At 59.4% G+C, this 20,370-nt stretch overlaps 1 protein-coding gene across 3 annotated transcripts in view; it reads right to left on the reverse strand.

Moving 5' to 3' along the window:
- GRAMD4 (GRAM domain containing 4) overlaps positions 1-20,098 on the reverse strand; it is an 83,145-nt gene extending 63,047 nt beyond the window's left edge. The window contains exon 1 of one of the 3 annotated variants that reach the window (XM_070506707.1): positions 19,884-20,098. In XM_070506707.1, coding sequence (XP_070362808.1) covers positions 19,884-19,912 — 29 coding nt within the window. In that variant the 5' untranslated portion in view covers positions 19,913-20,098. Of the gene's footprint in view, positions 1-1,663; positions 1,944-10,917; positions 10,982-19,883 lie in introns of those variants that run through there. The other 2 variants (XM_070506709.1, XM_070506708.1) reach the window with 2 other exon arrangements.
- Positions 20,099-20,370: the final 272 nt, after the last annotated feature.

Below are 20,370 nucleotides of genomic sequence, written 5' to 3' on the forward strand. Positions count from 1 at the left end.
CCTCTCCACAGACCCTTTGACAAATCGTTTTGTAAAGAGCCAGCTTCCCGGTGCCTTTCAGGTGAGATTAGATTGGCAATCATCCACTTTATCGGCAGTTCTGCAGAGAAGGCGGCACTGGCAGCAAGATGCCCGGGTTCTCCCAAACCGCTCAGGAGGAGGTCCCCACGCAGGGAGAGCCTCGGGACGTCACCTTCCAACACGCGTAATTAAAAAACAAGACGTGTCTGCTTCGCGGCAGAATCCAGCGGCCTGCGTGGCTGTGACGCTTTACGGGGCTGACTTGTGGAAATGTTCCCACCCCCGTCTTCCACAGAGAACTGAGGAGCTCATTCCAGAGAACTGAGCCAACAGGTTAAGTGCAGGTTACGGCGCTGGGTGATGTCACTTCTTAAAAAAATAATATCCAAAAGCACACTATGAAAATAATGGCTCAGGGTTTGAAAAGCCTGGGGCCGTCCCCGTATTACAGAATTAACAACGCGGCTACTAACACGCACAGGCCCTAGCGCCCCGGCCCCAGGCGGCTCCCAGCAGAAATCTCTCGCCCTCGGCCCCCATCTGTCGACACAGGTTCCAAAACTCCACCTCCTGTGTGCTCGGGAATCCTCTCAGAGCCTGGGGACGTTCCGACCTGACCCTGCATGGCAGTCTGCTCCTGTGACAGACGGTCCCCCAGGACCCCAACCTGCCCAGCACCCCCACCGCCCCCCAGAGGCTGCAAAGCATGGGCTGTGGGCACTGCAGGTGCCCCCGGCTGAGCTCGTGCCCCGGCCCTCTGAACTGGGCTGAACTGCTGTCTCTGGCATCGCCCTTCCCGGGACCGCCTCCCTGCGCTCGCATCTCCAGCCCCACTTGCTCCTCCTCTTCCAGCTCCGACCGGCATGGCCAGCACAGCTGACGAGGGTGCCCGGCCGCACAAGGGCCTGCTGGGCCCTCCTCTCCAGAGGACTGGCTCTCAGCAGCAGCCCTGTTTCGACATCAGGTGCACCTGCCCCTCAAAGGAGCTGGCGGCTGTGATGTACCCCGGTCTGACCATAGGGTCTCCCACCCCACAGTAGGTGCAGCCTCCTGAACAGGCCCCCGCCCCCAGGCAGTCCCCCCAACTCGGCCAGCCAGTCCCCAACAAATGCAGCCGAGCAGCCAGAATCCAGCGTCAGCACATCAGCCCAACAACCGGCATTTCATCTCTTAGGAAGTAGCGGAGGGAGCTCCTGAAAGGGTCCCGTCAGGATGCGTTGTAGACAATGTTCCGTACCTTCCACATCAGAATCCTCAGGCAACGAAAGCCAGCGTGCGAGATGACAACCCCCTTCCTTCCTCCGACAGCCATATTCCTGGACTCCACTCACCAGGGCAGAAGAGACCCAAACGTGTCCCAAGAATTTCCATCCCAGTTTGACCAAGACAAGGCCACCACTGCCAACCCCTTCATGGACTAAAATGCAATGGATGAGAACACGCCACCTTCTACGGCATCCCAACGGCAAGGTGCGCCAGCACACAGTGGATAAAACCTACATGTCACATAGGCTTGCCCGTGGAATAGCAACCTGCATGGAAAGCTGCACTTGTCCTAATTAACAGCCTGCCAGGAGATCGCCTGGAACGTGAGGGAGACAGCTCAGCGGAGGCCCCCCAACCGAAGGAAGACCCCACTCACCGCATCGTCTGATCCCCACACGAAGGGGGCCTCAGACCGTTTTCTCTCTAGGAAAACCCAACAGCAAAGAGGAACAAACTCTCTTCAGCATTTCCTTGCCTGCAGCAGGCTTTCTGCCAAGACCAACGCCACTGTCGAGCGAGCGCTGGTCTTCGAAGCCCGCTCCAAGACCCGCACTCAGCGAGGCCTCAGGGCCGCTCTGGCCCGGCCGCCAGCATCGAAGGAACCATCTCCGCTCTGCTCTCCTGCCGGAGCCTGTCAGCCCTCCCCATCCTCCGCCAAGGGGTGCAAAGGTCTGGCAGTGGATTCCCAGGGGAGGGCAGGACTCATCGAAAGCAGGCGTGGAAACCTGGCCTAACCAGACGAACGGGTTGGCAAAACCGGCAAGGGTGGCTTCCAGGCCGACCTGGAGAAGGCAGCTGAGTCAACGCTGTGGCCATCACAGTTCTGAAACGAGGAGGTCTCAGGGACAATGGAAAGGCCCCACGACGACAAACAACACTGCTTTTGGGGCCTAATCTCCAAACCCCAAAAGGAAACAAAATTCCAACAGAAGAGAGAAAGACCATCCGAAGCCGCTGCCCAGCACACAACACCCCCAGGTGCCCAGGGGGCTCCGGCTGCACCCACACGGGAGGTGACACATCCCAGTTCTCACCCAGGTGCTCTGCCTGTGACTCTGCAGGGATGGCCTGACCATGGTGATCCCAACCACACTCACACACGTGGAAACTGACAGCTCTCGCCTCATCAATGCGGTTTAAGCAGCTGGGACTCCAAGCCTGGGCCTCTCCTCAGAGAGCTGGGCCTGGCACTCCATGTCCCCCAGCCGGTCCAGGGAGAAGGGGCAGAGGAAGCTACGGTTACGTGGCCCCCTGACCTCCCTGAGTACCGGACCTGGGCACAAATGATTCCAACAGTGTCCACTTTCGACGACATCGACCCATCTGGCACACTGGGTCAACACTTCAGCACGGGGTGGGGGGGGGGTGTGTGCGCGTGTGTGTGTCCGGCCCCCCACCAGGACAGCAGGCTCAATTTTACTCAGGCTTAGGCTCATTTCCATGGGCTGTGAGGCCCCCAGCCAGCCCCCACTCCTTCCCCCGGCGCCCACCTCCTCAGCGCCCTGGGCGAGCCCGTGAGGGGGGAGAAAAAGGGTGATGGATGTGAGGCCGGGGACCCGGAGGACTCGGCTCAGCTGCTGGCCGTGGACAAGTCAGCCACCCTCCCTCACCTCCGTCAGACGAGGTGACACCTGCTTGTGCAGCCCGGGCTCAGGGGCTCTCTGCACATTCGCATCTCGGCCCCCCAACAGGCACAGGGGACCCGCTATGATGGGGGTGGTTTGGCCAGACGAGCTGCTCCCCTGGTGACTGCCAGGGAAGCTTGTGCTGGGGTGTCGGGGCAGGAAGATGGGCCCCCACGGCTGTGCCCGGGCCGACCCTGGCGAGGGGTGAGCTGCCTGACGGGAGCCCATTTTCCACTCAGGGGTCTCCACTGGGGGACCCCAGCACCTCTTCTTGGCCCAGAACTTCCGGGGCATCGCCTCACTTTTCCAGAAGCACAGGAAGCCCCAGCTGGCCCCATGGGCTACAAGATGAGGGTCCCCAAGGTGGGGAAACCCTCATTAAAGGCAGAATCACAGCCCAGGACCCACTCCATGGCAACCACATGAAAAGCCTGTCCCGATGGCCAATGTCCCCCAAATCACCTCTCGGATCGTTCTGGAAACCTGAGGCGAGGAGAGCTGCTGAGGCACGTTCTCCCACAGTCTTGTGTTACTCAGTCTCTCTTTGGTCAGCTTCTGAGCCTGCCCCGGCCCACTCTGCACCTGCCTTCCCCCAGCTGCCCACGGAACACCTGCCCAGCATCTCTGGGCTGAAAGGCTCATTTTTCTGGGCCTGGTCTTCGGGCCCCACACTAGGAGGGGCATGGAGCCCGCTTCCCCTGCGGCTGTGCCTCATGGCGGCCCCCTCCCAGCCCCGGACTCCAGTGCTACCCTCACACCCTCAGTCGGCGGCGGGGGCTCCAACCTTCCCCTTCGTTGCCCGGGAGAAGCCCCTTGCCCAAGACCGGGGTGGCCCCAGCCTCCATCTCCAGCCGACCTCCTCCCAGGCCCCACCCCCCACCAGGGCCATTTCTACACCTGAACTTCTGGAAAGGCCTGCCCTCTAGGCTTACTGCCCCCCGAGATCCCTCACCACCCACGGAGGCCATCCCTTCCTGTGTCAAGGACCTTAAACAGGGCCAGGAGCTTCCTTCAGCCCAGCCCTCCCCTGGCCACTGCCGGCCTCTCCCCTGTGCCCCACACACCACAGAACACACCTGGCCCCCACCCCTGTGTGCTCCCACACCTGCCCTGGCCTAGAATGCTCCTCATCATCTCTCCACCTCCCAGCCTGCCCAGTCTGCCCAGACCACTTCTACCAGTCCTTCAAATCCAACCACAAAAGAGGGGCAGGGAGGAGGGACCTGCCCGGGCAGATGAGAGGCCCTGTGAAGGATGCAGCAGCAACAAGATAGCGTGGTGCCGGCCCAAGAAAGGCAGACCCAAGGACACAAGGAACCAAGAACAGCGACATCAAGAACAGGGAGCTGGAGATCGGGGGGAGGAGGCTGGAAAGCACGTGGGTAGATGGTGGTTATCGTCAAGGGCCTGGCTTCCTCCTCAGAGGGGAGCTCAAGGGTGCCTATTACACCGAAAATAACTAAATAGACAAGAGGGCCCTGCACGAGCAATGACGGCAGCATACCATGCATGACCCAAGGAGAATGACTTACCAGATGCATGACCCAAGGAGAATGACTTACCAGATTTTAGGCACCTAAGGTCCAAAAACATCACGAGAGAGAGAAAAAGATTCAGCCCACAGGTCTTCCCTCTTGAACGTCTCCTCTAACCCAACATATGCCGCTACGGAAACTGAGCCGCTTAAGGCGTCGCTGGTCCACACCTGCCACCCCCGCTACAGGCACCGCTCAAAGGAGGCGCTGCTGGGATCCATCCACCTGCCCTCCGCCCGAGGCAGGGCCCGCAGCTAAGAGGCCCTCGAACATCTGCTAAATGGACAGGGGCATCAAAGCACTCTTCCCCATCCACCTGCACGTTAAGACTGCCCACAACCAGGACACCTGCTGGCAAGCTTCTGGCTCAAACTGAGGTTCAGGGGAGACAGCGCTGGGCAGGCGGGAAGGCAGCCACGGTTCAGCAGCCTCGAGGTCAGACCTCATGAGGACTTCCCAAAGGTTTCTGTAAGATTTACCTTCTGCTATCGATAGAGATAAAGGGTCTTGGATCAAACAGTCAACAAGGCTTCCGTGTTCCTGCAGCAAAATCATTATTTTCCAGCATTTGAGAAGGGTGTGGATAAAATCAATTCCTTTTATGGTTTTGTTAAAATGGTTTTTCAAAAAAAAAAACTGCATGGAGAGAGTTCTAATTTAGGTTATGTTGGTGTGCAGAAATAATCACAGAGTAGGGTTTATATCTTCTAATTATACAGAATTTAGGACAAAATACTCATGTAAGTGATTCTGAAATACTTTATAAATAGGTCATAATAGGCTCTTTTTATCGCCAAGACTTTTAAACTGCACCCCGCATGGCCGCCTCCATCGGCAGAAGAGCCGGCGGTGAGCGGGGAGCCAGCAGTTCCCTCCGCGCCACAAGCCGTGTCCTGGACGCAAGGGGTTCAGGTCCTGGCTGAGAAATCTGCTTGACACCAGAGAGTGTGGAAGAGCCCATCGCAGGGCTGGACCCCAGAAACGTGAGCCGCAGAAGTCAAAGACTCTTGGGATGGAAACCCAGCCTTGAACGGGGGTCTCCCGCAGGTGTGGAAGGACGTGGTTACTCCTCGGTCTGACCCAATCTGAACCATGAAAACACTCGGGAGAGGAACCGAACCCAACCCATCCCCAGTTGTGAATGACCGAGTCTGCTGGAGGCCGTGGCTGAGCTTTCTCGCTATGACTCAGTGCAAACAACTCACTTTATTTTTAATCACGCAATTAAGTAGTCAATTATTAAAGAATACACACTTGCCTAGCTTAAAAGGAGACTGATCTGCCAACGAAGTCAGCTGGCTGGGGGAAGTGGAGGTGGGCCTCAGACCACGGGCAGCCTGGGGGGTTGGGGTTTGGACTCAGGGTGACAGGCATGAATGGGCTCCCCTCAAACACGCCCTGACGCCCTCGGCCAAGAGCTGGGGACGTGGGGATGAGTGAGACGGTCCTGCCCACCTCGTGGAGCCTGTGGTCACAGGGAATGGCCCGATGTCCCGTCGATGCCACCGGACCCTTCCCATCCCTCCATGGCCATGGCTGACTGTAGAGTGCAGGGGGGCGGACACAGGCCTTTCTGGAGATGTACCCTGGGGTGTCAGCAGCCACTCTGGCAGCACGGGCCTTGTTTACATTTGGTAAACGTGGGGTCCAAATCACAGTCCATTTCTGATGTAGCAGCAAAGTAAATTTTTTTAGGTCCCGGATCAGAAAATGTAAAATAAAGAGGATTCCACAGTCACCCCCACTGGGCCCCGGCCCTGAAAGACGGGCAGGACCCAGCCTATAGATGCAGTTACCTGCCTCGGGGCCGTCAGCCCTGGGCACCTGGCTCCTGTTCTAGCCCCTGCGTTCTCCAGCTGTTTTTCTAAACTAGAAACCTCGTCATCCTCAGCTGTCCTCAGACAGATGCTGCCCGCTCTCCCTCCCAACCTCTCCAGCCTCCTCTCCCCCCAGGCCACGGCCTCTCTCCCATGCAGTCCGCATGCACTTGGCCCCAAGCCCTGGGTTCCTCCCCTCCCGGCCCCGCCAAGCCACACAAGCCAGGCTGGTCACAAGCAAGCAGCAGACAGCCACCAACCAGGCAAACACAGCGGCGACTCCAGGCCTGGGTCACAGACACAGCCAGACGGCCAGCTCTCCTCAGGCAGGCGCTCCTGAACCGCCCAGCCTGGGGGTTCAGGAGTCCCCTAGCCACCCCCAGCAATGTCTCAGCTCTCCGTCAGAAGAGGTGTCCTGTAGCTCCTGGAGGACACAGAGACAGCAGACAGGACATGGACAGGCCTCCCCAGGGCTCAGAGTGGGGACAGTCCATGGGCCCCCAGAGCTGCACATGTCAGACTCCCGGCTCAGCCCCTCCCGCCTCAGGGAGGAACCGAGGGCCCGAGGCCTGTTCAGGCCACAAAGGGTGGCACAGATGTGCCAAGGCCCCTCGGACTGCCGGTGGCTCAGCCACCCAGCCGACAGCAGGGGGTGACGGTGGCCTTTGGAATCACCTCGACTTGCAGGCCCAGGCTCAAGGAGCTCACGGTCTGTGCAGGAGACCCATCCCCACACAAGTCTTGAGCCAGGTGGTGGGGAGGCCATGGGGGCTGGTTAAGGGGGTCAGGGAGCAATCTGACAATTTGCAACCACAGAAGGGATGTTGACAGGACAGCCTCTCTGAGAGGGCCGCGGGACTGGAGCTGTGGTCCACACAGAGCGTGGCGGGCCCTTGGGCAGACACATGGAGAGGGTGGGTCACCCGGAAACCTGAGCGGTGGGCCAGGCGAGAAGAGTTAAGGGTCCACAAGAGGCCCATGAATGGGTAACAGAGAAGACAGCTTCAATCTTTTAAAACACTTAAATCAACTCAAAAGGAGTGGGCAGGTGGGACACGGAAGAGGGCACGGGCCCTGCAGGCAGCAGAGCTTCTTCAACCACTTACCAGGACTTCTCTGACACCCCACTTACTCATCTGCAAAGTGGGGACAATGTGGCCCCTTCCGGGGTGGTTGTGGGGGTGGCAGCCACCCACATACATCCCCTGGCCCCCAGCAGGTGTTCAGATACTGGCAACCACCAGCTTCTCCTCTCCCTGGAGCATCCTCAGGCAGCCCTCCCCGTGTCCCCCAGTCAGCCCAGCCTCCCACCATGCTGTCCACCCTTGGGCCACGTGAGGTGGGGCCCCTGACATCCAGGGCTCGCCTCCCCTCCCCCGACATCCAGGGCTCATCTTTTTAAGACAGCCAATTCTCCAAATGCAGCAGGCAACTATGTGACTGTGAAGGATCAGGTGCGGGGCTTTTCAGAGCTTAGAAAGTGACTGGTGGGTGGCCATGTCTCCCCTTTCCTTGCCTCCACACGGCCTGGCCCACCCCGCAGACATCAGCACACAGCACAGTCCTCTCACAAACACGGAGCACACCTCAACCTCCAGGAGGCCTGCCACCTCCCTTCTCCACGCTGCCTGCTGCCTGCCCGGCCACCCTCATGCTCCTCACCTGTCAGACGGGCTGATGACACTGGACAGTCATGGGGTTTCCCAGGCCTGCTCCTCCCCCCGACTCCCTCCCTCCCCACTGGGCAGCCGCTCCATCCTGGCAGCAGATGGGGGATGCTGGGGCTGATCTCCCAGGGCCGGCCCACCCTGAGAGTCCCAATTCTAGATGTCCGGCTAGAACGCGACACTTGAGCAGCCCAGGTGGAGCCCACGGCTGCCTGCCCTCCTGACCCTGCCCTCCTCAGGCCACCGCCTGGGCCCCTCGGCTGGCACAGGGGCGTGACCCTTGGACACAGGCTGTCCAGACAGGGAGCAGCAGGAGCAGGATGGCCCCCCTGCCCCGGCCTCACTCCCAGCCAGCCTGCAGCCCCGCCCCTCGATGCACAGGGCTTTCTGGCGGTTGACTCATCTTTCACTTCCTTACCACCAAACATCACACATCCTTCTGGGCTCCAGGGACAAGGAAGACCACCAGTACATTTCACTCCTTTCGATTCTTCTCGGGGTCAGCAGCTTTAGCCCTGCTGCTAGCCTGCCCCACCCCGTCCCTACCACCCCCCACACACACTTAGATGCTTACACCCCATGTAACTTTCCGATGGAATACCTCTGACGTGACTCACACATCGCCCTGCATTCTTAAGCCGTGGCTGTTAAAAAAAATATCCCTTTTCCTCCTGATCCAGGATGTGCTCAGCATGCCTACGACAGGCTCACCCAATACGACAGGACAGTGGAAGGCCTGGTGGCATGCCATTGCTTACCCCCTCCCCCATGCAGCAGGGAGCACGGGTCACATGCTCAATCAGAGTGGCCTCCCGTCCAGCCCACCTGTCTCGTCCCTGACACTCCTGTCTGGGTGGAACAGGAAAGGGGCTTCAGAAAGCGGCCCCTGGACACCAAGCCTGGGCGCTGAAGCCAGTACAGGACCCCAAGGACACCGCAGAGGGGTCTTGAAGGAGTGCACAGCACGACTGGCCTGAGCCAGCGGGCAGTGTCACCTGGGACAGCTGGGCCCTCCCCCCTCCCCGACATGCAGGAGCCTCAGCCCCACTTCTTGGAGGAAGCATGTGTGAGATGAGGCACTCCCCGCCCCCAACTTCTCAGCAGCGGCCAGGGGCACAAGAGACAAGTGCCGTGTGTAGACACTGTGGCAGCCCCGCGGCGTTAGTTACAACCCGGTTCTTCTAAGAGTGAGAGTCTCAGTTTTGTGATCTTGAAGGTCTGTGTGTTTTTCTAACTACTCAAGGTGCTTCAGAGTTTTAAATGCCAAACTCCACTGCCAGAGGCAAATGCTGACATGCATCTTCCTATCTCTGCCATCCCAGGGGCCCTCTGAGCTGCCGGGGCCCTCGGCCCCCAGACCCCTCAGGCTGTGGGAAGGACTGAGGCCACAGCAGCCCTCACCGGTCAGGCCAGGCTCACCCCAGCTGTGCAGCATGGATTCTCCCTCTGCACAGACGCTGCCCAGACAGTGGTCCCCAGGCAGCTGCCCAGGGTAGCTGTGACCCCACAAACAATTGCACTCAACCCAGAGCTCGGCAACCAGAGAAGAGAATGCACCTCCAGGCCAGCATCACCCCCACAGCTGCCTGTGGCTGTCACGTGGGAACTAGCAAGCCTACAACCTCAACCCAGAAAGCAGGAGGGACATGGGTGTGGCACAGCAAGGCCCCAAGGAAGGGGGCACCCAGTGCAGGGGTCGAGGGCGAGCAGGGAGGCAGCAGGACCACAGCAGGGCGGGTGAGCCTCACTCCCAGGAAGGGCCACCCGGGGATGAGGGCGGCCCCCTCGCAGTGCAGGCCCCACTCCCCGAGCCCCTGGCTGGCTCCACTCACTTCCTTAGCTCTCCCCCAACAGGACGGGGGGAGACACGGGGCCCTCTCTGTGAGGTCCCAGCTGCCCAGCAGGCAGACAAGGGCTTTTAGGGTGCCCAGCCAGGGGGCACCCCAACATGGCCCAGAGCCCAGCCCCGGCCCCAGCAGAGGAGCAGGCACATGCTGGCTGGGTCTCCAGGAGCCGTGGACAGGAGCTGACCTTCAATAAGCTGACCTCGCAGGCCCCCATGCCAACCCCAGCCGGTCCCAGGGAGGGCGGGACAGTGGCCTGAGGCCTCACGTGGCCTGAGGCCTCACCCGGCCTGGCTGCCCCTCCCCACTCCTCCTCGGGCTAAACCCCATTTCCTGCCAAATGGGCTGCAGTGCCCCCTTCTTTCACTCCTCCAGTGGCTCTCCCTGACCCCCAGCGGGGTGAGGACCCCCCCCCCCCCCCCCCCCCCCCCGGTCCCACAGCCTCTACTCTCTCCACCATCCCATCTGGCCCGCTTTCCCTCCCTCCACACACTCCCTGAGGGCAGCAGCTTCATTCATCATCCTCCTCCACCGGGGTGCTGCGGCCGGGCCACCTGCGCCCAGGTCCACAGCCGATTTACCCAAGATGGAGAAAGCAAGATGAGATCCTCTCCAATCCTGAAAACCCTGCATGGAAAACAGCACCAGCGATGTGTGTACATGGTATAACGTGAGCAGCACCTCCCAAGCGTGGAGATGGCACAGTCTACACAGCACCTCCCCATGCGTGCAGATATGGGACAGTCAGCACAGCAGCTACCACCTGCTACTCCACCACCTGTGCGCCACTCAAAGTGACCATCCTCACTAGTGCCATCCTCAGAAACCCGGAGCTCGGCCCACACACGCATGCACAGGAACCCAAGCACTGCACCGGCCCTCGGAGTCCCAGTCCGGTGTCCCTCCCACCGTCCCCTCCTTTTATCTCCAAAGGGACAGGAGCACAAAGGGACAACTGCTGTGCCAGGTATCTTCCGAGCCTGCCCAGGTGGCCGTTCCTCTCTTCCGAAACACAAACCCAGCAAACTCCCTGACTCAAGGCTGCTCTCAGGCCTCCTCAGCCCTGGGACCCACCCTTGGCCCCACAAAGGGGGTGCGGGCCCCAACCTTCACAAGCACTTCCCTGCCTCTCCCCCTCCCACCTGGCTCAAAGGGTCTGCTCAGAAGCCCCCAACTGAAGGCCTCCACCTCTGCCAACAGGACCCACACATGCCGCGGACAGAGCCCCGCGTGGAAACGGGAGCCGATGCAAAGCCCGCGTCAGCGACATGCAGAATTCGTTCCATTCTCTCCCCTCCAGAAAGGAAGTCAGTCTCGGTGCGCGGCCGCCGCTCTGCAGAGCCACATGCAGAGGTGAGCTCTTCCTTCAAAGGCTGTCGTCTCCTGCTACAGTGTGAGTTTGGAGGTGGGGAGGAACCAGGCCCAGCCAAGATCTGAGTCAATGATGTGTCTGAGTTCCAGAGGGTCCTGCTGGCAGCCTTTCTCCTCGTGCCCCCAGAGGCCAGACCTCTAGGGTATGTTCAAAATCAGCCCCGCTATCAAATTTCAAAGGCAAGCCAAGTCTGTGCCTGTCCCCAGAGGCCCGGCTGAGTAGGCACAGCAGGGAAGCCCCCAGTTCTCCTCTTTCCCTCTCCCGGCAGGTCACAGACCACCTTGGGGAGGTAGCAGCCCCCTGGCCTCTGCAGGGCCCGTGCAGAGAACGCCTGTCAATCTACCTTCCAACAGCACGCCAGGAGCCTGGAGGACTAAGAAGGAACCAATCATGCAGGCTGCACTCTGGGCCACAAAGCCACTTCCTGGGGCCCGGGATAACAATTCTCATCCTGCTCGGCAGGCATACCAGAATTTAACCGTTAAGTAAATGGATGACAAGTGGGAGGAGCCTGGGTCCCGCGGCTGAAATGGATATTTATTGATCAGCAAGGGGAGGAGGCCAGAAGGATCCACGTGGCAACAATTAGACCACAGACTATATCATCAGGATGAACGCATGTTTCACCTAATAGGGCGCAGGTGGAGACACACAGATGCAGTTACGGACGTGTGTCTCCACGGTTAGTATACACACATGCACTTCCTCACTCTGTCAGCTCGGAGGGCCCAGAGCAACAAAACCCCAGCAGCAACAAGCACACCCAGTGCCAGATCTTGGTTTCTAAAACCATTCTCCAGTGAAAAGAACCGTGCTCCTTGGAGACTGGCTGGATTCTAGGGCTGGGAAAGGAAATACACTCGATGAGCCAGCAGCACCTCGTCGCGCTCCCCCCATGCTTGTAGAGCACCCTCCATGAGGGGGCTACGTCAACTGAAAGGGCTCCCAGTGGCCAAAGCTGGACAACGTGACCCACAAACTAAACAGAGTGGAAGCGCATCATAACTCAAAGCGTAAAACAAGTAGACACGAATCCATACTAATAGAAAAAATGATTGAATAAATTAATAAATGGGGGAGAAGAGACAAGTCTCCCACGCAGAAGTCGTCTAAATAATTTCTGTAGACACTCCGCCCTCAAGCAGGTGGGGCATAACTCCCTCCCCTGTACGTGTGGGCTGCACATGGTGACTTCCCTCCAAAGAGGACGGGCTGGACGGGGAAAGAGGGGAACTTCGCCCCTCTTTTGGAGAAGCTTGACAAACACACCTCGGCCAGGTGACCAAGGCCAACACCACAGTGAGAAGTCGTGTTGACAGCACACGCCCTGAGGTCATGGGATGAGAAGGGACTTCACTTCTTGGTCGTCCTCCCAAAACCCACGACTCCAGTCTAACCCCAAGAGAAACACCCAAATTCCAACAGACGATTTCCAACCGTCCAAACAAATCCCAATGGAAAGCGATCCTACAGTATACCTAATATTCCTCAAGACTGTCAAGGTCATCAAAAATAATAAAAGTCTGGGGCTAGCCTCGTGGCGTAGAGGTTAAGTTTGCACGTTCCGCTTCGGTGGCCTGGGGTTCACAGGTTCAGATCCTGAGCATGGACCTACGCACCGCTCATCAAGCCACACTGTGGCAGCATCTCACACAGAAGATAGAAGGACCTACAAGTAAGATATGCAAATATGTACTGTGGCTTTGGGGAGAAAAAAAAAAGGAAGATTGGCAATAGATGTTAGCTCGGGGCCAATCCTCCTCGTCAAAAAAACAAAGAAAGAAAGAAAAGTCTGAGAAACTGTCCCAGCCCAGAGGAGCCTAAGGAGACATGACAATATCTAGGATGGGGTCCTAAGACAGAAAAAAGACATTAGGTAAAAATTCTAAAAATCTGAATAAACTATAGACTTTGGTTAATGTATCAATACTATTACAATATTGTTATGGCAATGTTATAATACATTAATTGTAACAAATGTCCCACACTAATGTAACATGTCAATAACAAAAGAAACTCTGGGGAGAGACGGGTATATGAGAACTCTTTGTGTTATCTTTGCAATTCTACTGTAAAACTGTTCTAAAATATACAGTGTATTCAAAAACAAAACAAAAACAAACCCAGCATGCCACCCAGTGCGAGGCGGGCGGCGGGCGGGTAGGGCTCCAGGCTCGCTCAGCAGTGCTGTCTGAGCATCCATGACACCCACAGCCAGACCCCGGCCTGCCCTTGAAGTGCTCCAGAGGGCACAGGCAGCGAACTTTCAAAACCATGTGATCATATAATAACAGAAGGACAATCGAGGAAGAGAAATAGCAGGGCAGGCATGACAGCCACATGAGTCCCAGCCTCTCACGCCTCCCCCCTCTGCAACCATTCAGCCCACACACACTTGCCAGACACTGTCTCCAAGGAGGCCAGCAGGGATCCATGAAAAGAGGGCCACTGCCCTCCAGGAGCTCAGAAGGTAGATGGGGAAACACCAGCACAGGGGCCCTTAGCTCCATGTGAGTGGGAAGGCCAGGAAGGCTTCCCAGAGGAGGTGCCTTTTGTGCAGGTCACATAAATGGTAAGCATGCCAAAGGCCACTGGAAATGAAAAGAGACCCGGGAAATGGCCCTGCACGTGGTGGGTAAGCGTGAAGAGTCTCAGACAGCCAGGGCAACAGAAGGGGCTGCTCTGAACTCAGACTCCAGGGCCTGGTGAGGCAAAGTGAGCCCACCTAGACTTGTAAGACAGGTGGGTCCAGGGCCACCTGGAGCTGCAGAAGAGGGGCCACACTTCAGAAGAGGCCCCAAGCACAACGCTGTCACTACACACTGCCACAGGGATCACGCTAGGTGAAGGAAAGCAGACCCAAAGCCACATACTGTGTGAGTCCATTGACATGAATGTCCCAAACAGGCAAATCCATAGAGACAGAGAGGAGATTAGCACGGTTGCCAGGGGCTGGAGGAAAAAGAGGGAATGCAGAGTGGCTGCTAAAGGGTACGGGTTTCTTCTGGGGATGACGAAAGTTCTAAAATTAGACTGTGGTAATGGTTGCACAATTCTGTGAATATACTGAAAGTCAGTGAATTGCACACTTTCAATGGGTAGATTATATGCTATATGAATTACACCTCAGTAAAGATCGATACACCTCAATTACACCTCAACAAAGATGTTTAAAAAACAAACAAACCCTCTCTCACTGCCCAGCCTTGCCCCTCCCTCAGGGAGCCTGCCCCACCCCCCACCCCACAGCCCAGCTGGCCGCCCGTGGGCCCCCAGGACCCCAAGCTGCTGGGCCCTGGAGGTGAGGCTGCACCCACGCCCATGCTCCAGGTCACTGGCTGCAGGAAGTGCGGCCACTCATTAGTCACCAGATGTGTAGGGAGCTCCTGCTCTGGGCTGCTCAGGATACAAGGAAACATTACTCGACAAGGAGGGAGGAAAGGCCCCAGGCTCCAGGGAGCAGGAGAGAAGTGCGGCAGCGGGACAAACAAGGCAGGAGGGAACCAGAGTGAGGGCTGCTTCTCTGAACAGGGGTGAGGGAGGGGGGCTTGGAGGAGGCCTCCCTGGCAAAGGGAACGGAGCAGAGGTGTGCCAGCATGGGGGTCTGCCGTCCCTGGAACAGCCCTGCAGGCACCTCCACTGACAGGGCGGAGGGGAGGGCCGGTGGGCTGGGAAAAGCAGGCCAGGACCTCTCTGTCGTGGAAGGGGCCTGTGGCACAGCCCCGGTCAGGTGTGCCCCACAGCTGCACTGGGGAGGGACTCCTGCCTCCTTGTGCCACCTGGCCACCCCCCGACGGCCCCAAGGCCCTGCCCACAGGGGACGAGCTAGAAGCACCAGCCCTTTCCATTGATCATGGGGAACCCAACCAAGAGGGAGGGTGAGCCGTTTCCCCAGGGGCCCCTCCGACCACCGCGGCTGCCGATGGTGCCCAGCGCACTGGGTTTCTCCTACCCGCAGCTTAACTCGGGTATGGTGACACAGAGCAGCGCTGGGCAGAGCCACCTTTGCCCCCATTCCCGAGGGACAGGTCACAACTCACAGAGCACAATGCTCCCCAAGCAGCCCCACTTCACAGAGGGGATCCACGCAGCGCTGAGCAGCAGGTATCTTTCTCCCCCAGGGACAGTCCAAGCTCCGAGGAGAGCCAGCAACCCTCACACCCACACAACCACGGCCGCCCCACCCAACTCCAGCCAGGTTGGGGACGTGGTGCACAAAGGCCTTGCACCAGCCCACGGGCTCTTCCCCACAACCTCCTCCCCTCCCCCTCCTGCTCGGGGAAGCTGTGGTGGCCAGGCCCCCCCACGCGGGGCCCTCCTGCAGGGGGCGGTACACATGAGGCCAGCAACGGGCCAGGCCAGCTCTCAGGCCTCCAGCTTCCATGTTCTACACCAGGACCCTGGTTTACAGGGGACCAAACTGAGGCCCAGCCTCAGCGGAGGTTCAGCATCTTGCCCAAGATCATACAGCAGCAGACCCAGAGTTTGCTCCACCTAATCCCCCCCCATACAGTACCCAGGTTAGGAACCACCCAGTTTAGAGACCACCGGGTTCAAACCCAGCTCTCCCACTGACCAGCTTGGGGCCTCAGGAAAGTTACTTAACCGCTCTGTGCCAGGGCTTCCCCATCTGTGAGACGGAGCCGGTAATGGCACCTCCCTCCAGCTGTCAGGAAAATCAATCACATAAAGTCCGTGGAACGTCAGGCCCAGCGCAAGATGGCTCCTGCCATCAGTGCAGGCTTGACAGCAGAGACCTCATCCTGACTTCAAATTCACTTCTCATGCTTCTTTCACAAACCCCCAGAAACTTAACTGAACTTTACAAAGGGACTAGGGGGCGGTGAGGTTAAGAGTAGAGTCTTCCGAGACGAACGGCCTGAGTGCCAATCCCGGCTCTGCCATTGAACCCACTGGGGACGTCGGCAAGCCCCCCCCCCCACCTCTCTGAGCCTCAGTCTCTTCCTCTGTAGAACTGGGTGACGGCGTGTGATGTGAGGACCACGTGGGACAATGTGTGAAAAGCACACAGCAGAACGTCTGACACTATGCTGAGTGATTTCTATTACTGTGATCCTTTTTTGATGGCCCAGCATTTCCTGTCCTCTCGTGTGACCACAGGGGACTTTAATCACAGAGTTAAACATAATCACAACCCGGGTTATAACTCAAATGCCAAACGATCTGAACAATAGCCCTTCGACGGCACCTGTTATTAGTGGTGAGTTGTGGCCCAAAGTCTCCGCCCAGCCTCTCTGTACAGGCCACATGCAGACACCAAAAGAGAAAAGAATACGGTTTTCTCTCATTAGGGAAACCCGCGTTCTCATGCTCCAGCTCTGTCTATAAGAGAAGTCGGAGCGCCCTGCCGTCAAGTTCTCAGGTTAACCGATTACATTTCTCCATCAGCAGCTGGCTCCAAGCAGGTGACGGGGCTGCCCCCCACCCCAGGGCTGGTTGTGCCTTAACCACTCTGTCCACTAACTGACCATCACCGTCAGGGACCTGGGCTTCCTCCTGAGTCCATGAGCCAGCACCCGGCTGCTGAGGACTGGACAAGAAGGATGTGCTCTTAGATTCCTCTACAAGGGATGTGCTCTACATTCTGCCCACGATAAAGACCCAACGAGAGTCCCCATGTCACCGGAAAGCCAAGGGAAAATCAGATCTAAAGCCACCGCAGGGCCAAAGAGCCCCCATGCCAGCTTTCAGTTTCCCCAAACCAAAGGCCTTCCAAGCGCCATGTGAGCGGCCAAATTCGCCGTGGGCAGCTTCCCACAGACGCCCCTGTCTGGGCTAAGCGAGCAGGAGCCGCTTCCCCAGCGAGGGCATCTGTATTCCTTCTATTACTCACTTTCCACAGCCCACGTCTCATTTCCCCAATTCATTTTTAAATTCCTCCAGCGCAGGAATGCTCTGCTCCACACCCCAACACTGTCAGCAGCTCCCCCTGGGCAGCAAGCACACACTCCGCTTCCGACAAGAAGGCTCCCCTCTACTCCTGATGACAGGTGAGGCAGCCTCCAGGCCACCTCGCAGAAAAGGGGACAGAAACTCAGAGGGGGGCAGTAAGCAGGCCACAGCACCACCAGTGTCTTCCTCCCCAGCTAGCACACACCTTGCACTAAGAGGCACTCTGAAAATGCTCGTTAAGTCTCCAGCATGGCCACTAGGCAGGAGCCCCCCATCCTGACACACAGAGAGGGCCCAACATCAGAGACAAGGGACCAGAGGCCTGTGCAAAGGGAAACCGGCTGAGCTCCCCGACACGGGGTAGCCCCTAGGAATGGGCACCTGGCTGGAGCCACACCACTCCAAGATGGGAAACCCATTCCCGCACAAAGCTCTGGCAAATTCAGCTTCCAAAGGGAAACCCCCAAACCACGAAGCGTGGGGAGCTGGAAGGGGGTCCCCTGGGCCCTGTGAGAGGACGGGATACCCAGTGGCACAGCCACCAACATGGGTCACACCATGGAAACATAAGGGGGCCCTCTCCAATCAGGCACATTCCATCAAGACGTGGTCTGGGTTTGCCGCTAGCAGCTGTCACATCTGTAGCATCGCTCAGCTACTCTGTCACAGAGAAGATGGACTTCAGGCTCGCGGCCTCCCCTGGCAACACTGGCCGCTAGAATCTCACATCACTTTGCCTTCGTTGTGCCTGAACCACTCTTCTTTGCTATCAAACAACAAAACAGCGATTCAGGAAAAACGGGCCCGATTCTTCCCCTCATTTCTAGCTGGTGAAGGTGATACCCAGGGAGGTCACATGGAGCTGGTGACCCAGCAGTCTCCTGACACCCACAAGCTGGACTGAACAGATAAGAGGAGGGCGCGGAGGCGGGCCGTGTGCAGGCTCTAGGGTCTGGAGAGACACAACCTGGCTCTTCCTCCATGAAGGGCCCCCCACCCACCTCAGCAGAAAACACAGAATAAAGGGGCTACCACGGCCAGGTCCAAGCAGACCACAACTTTGCGACTTTCCCGTGCAGTTTGCAGGAAATGCCTTTCCCGAGTGCAAGCAGACAGACAGGGTAGGGACAGGCCCTGCCCGTCCCCAGGCTGCACTGCTGGGACAGCCACATCCCACCAGCCAAGGCAGCTGAGACGAAAGAAGGGCAGAGGAGGGGGTGGTGCCCATCTAGAGGCCCCAGGGACCCCTACCTCCCAGTCCCCAGGACCAAGCTGGCATCCCCGCCCCCCAAGTCCAGCACTGTCCAGACTGTTGGGGTTTGCGGCCCCTTCCCCAAGGTCACAAAGTGCTGGAGAAGAATCAACATCACAGCCAAGGCAGGGGGAAGGCCAGGCAGGCCAGGCCCCTCACCTGGACCATGCAGGCGGGCTGCAGAGGCGTCCGCAGCAGGAAGGAGGGGCAAGCTTAACGAGGTCCATGAGCCAAGAGGTCCCAGCTAACAATTCCGGGATGTGGTTCCACCCCAGCCCAGGACAGGGACAACAACTGGAACACACTCACCCAGCCGGACTGCGTGTCCCCAGATGGGCCTGGGACACTGTGGGTCAGAGTCAGGGAAACGACAGCCACCTGGGGGCAAGGGCACTGCCAGCCTCCCCAGGGTGATCTGACCTCTGCCCTAGATGTGCCCGGTCAGTGGGAAGCCTGCATCATCTCATCTGATGCTCTAATCAGCCCCCCTGCCTGTTTACTGGTGGGGAGACTGAGGCACAGGGAGACTCAATGCCTTCTTACCCAAGGTCACAGAGCAGGTGTGTGACGAAGGCAAGAGTTCAAATTCCTCTATTAACTACTGCGCAGCACTGCCCCTATGGGCCCTGCCAGGCCCAGTCCTAAAACAGCCTCTGGGGCTGGGCTGCACTGGGGGGCGGGGACTAAGGAGCCCCAATTTGTGTGTGTGTGGGAAGCTGAGAACTCTATTTCCTCCCCAACCCAAACAAGGAAGGCAAGAAGAGAACCCCATCCTGCAAAAGGTGTCTCCTAAACTGAATCCTCCCTCCCTACGAAAACGCGGAGCAGGCAACAGCCCCAAGGGTGAACCCAGCTTCCAGGGGGTCCCCCCTCACTTCCGCAGTCCCGGGGGGCTGCTGCTCCTTCTGCCACAACCCTTAGGCAGGGGCAAGCGCACCAGCCCACCAGGCTCTGGCTCTCCTCCTCCCCTGGTCGTGGGCCTGGACAAGGGTGCAAGGCCTGCTCGGGGCACGTGGGGGCCCTAGGCTGGGGGCTGCCATCCTACACCCCACCTCCTTGCCTGCACAGTGGCTGGGCCCCAGCAGAGCCCCACCAGATAAAAGTCCCAAACAAAGGGAGAGGAAACACAGCAAAAAGAGGGGTGCAGGGAGGGGGGCGAGCGCCCACAACTTTTTGGTGGGGTCGTCCCTGGGGTCGCAGGCACCGGGGACTCCCTCCTCCTCTTCTGCGACCACAAGGAGAGGCTCGGGAGGACAACATTCGCCGCACCCACGCCCCCACCTGGATTCGGTGACCTCTGGCCGGGCGACCACCACCCCATCTGAGTCCCCGCGCCTCTGGGATGTCCTCCTCTCCCTGACCGCCCGGGGAAGGCGGACCAGGAGACGCCGGTGGCCGCGGCGCGCGTGGGGGGGTGGCCGTGACGCGCGCCCCGGCCAGCGCGGGACCCGGGGGCGTGTGCGCGGGGCGCGCCCGCGCAGGGCCCTGCTCCGAGGGCCGCCGGCTCGTGCCGGGAGCGTGTCCGTGTGTCCACCGAGGTCCGTGTGGGCGTCCGCGCGCGCGCCGCTTACCCTGCGCGGAGATCAGAGCCAACTCTCATCCACCCGCCGCCGCGGCGCCCTCCTCGCCGGCCGCGCGGCCGCGCTGCACCTGCCGCCCGCCCGGGAGCCCAGCGGCGCCGGGGAGCCCGGAGGAGGCGGCCCCGCGGGTCCCGGCCACGAGCGCGGAGGCGGCAGCGGCGGCGGCGGCGGCGGCGCCCGGTCGCGCGCTTGCGTCCCGCTGCGCGGAGTCTGCGCGCCCCCGGCCCGGCCTGCGCAGCCGCCGCCCCGCCCCGCCCCGCCCACGCCGCGCGCCGCCCCGCCCCGCGCCGCGCCCCACGCGCCCCGCCCCACGCCGCGCCTCAAAGGGGCCGCGCCCCCGCACGCCGCCCCTGCCCCGCCCCGTCCCGCCCGGCCTGCTCTGGGGCCCGCGCGCGCGCGAACTCGGTCACGCGGCGCCGCCTTTGTTTGGGCGACCCACGTGCGCCCCCGCCGCCCGCACCCACGCGCACGCGCGGCA

Source organism: Equus asinus, chromosome 4 (genome assembly GCF_041296235.1).
Source record: "Equus asinus isolate D_3611 breed Donkey chromosome 4, EquAss-T2T_v2, whole genome shotgun sequence".
Lineage (NCBI taxonomy): Eukaryota > Metazoa > Chordata > Mammalia > Perissodactyla > Equidae > Equus > Equus asinus.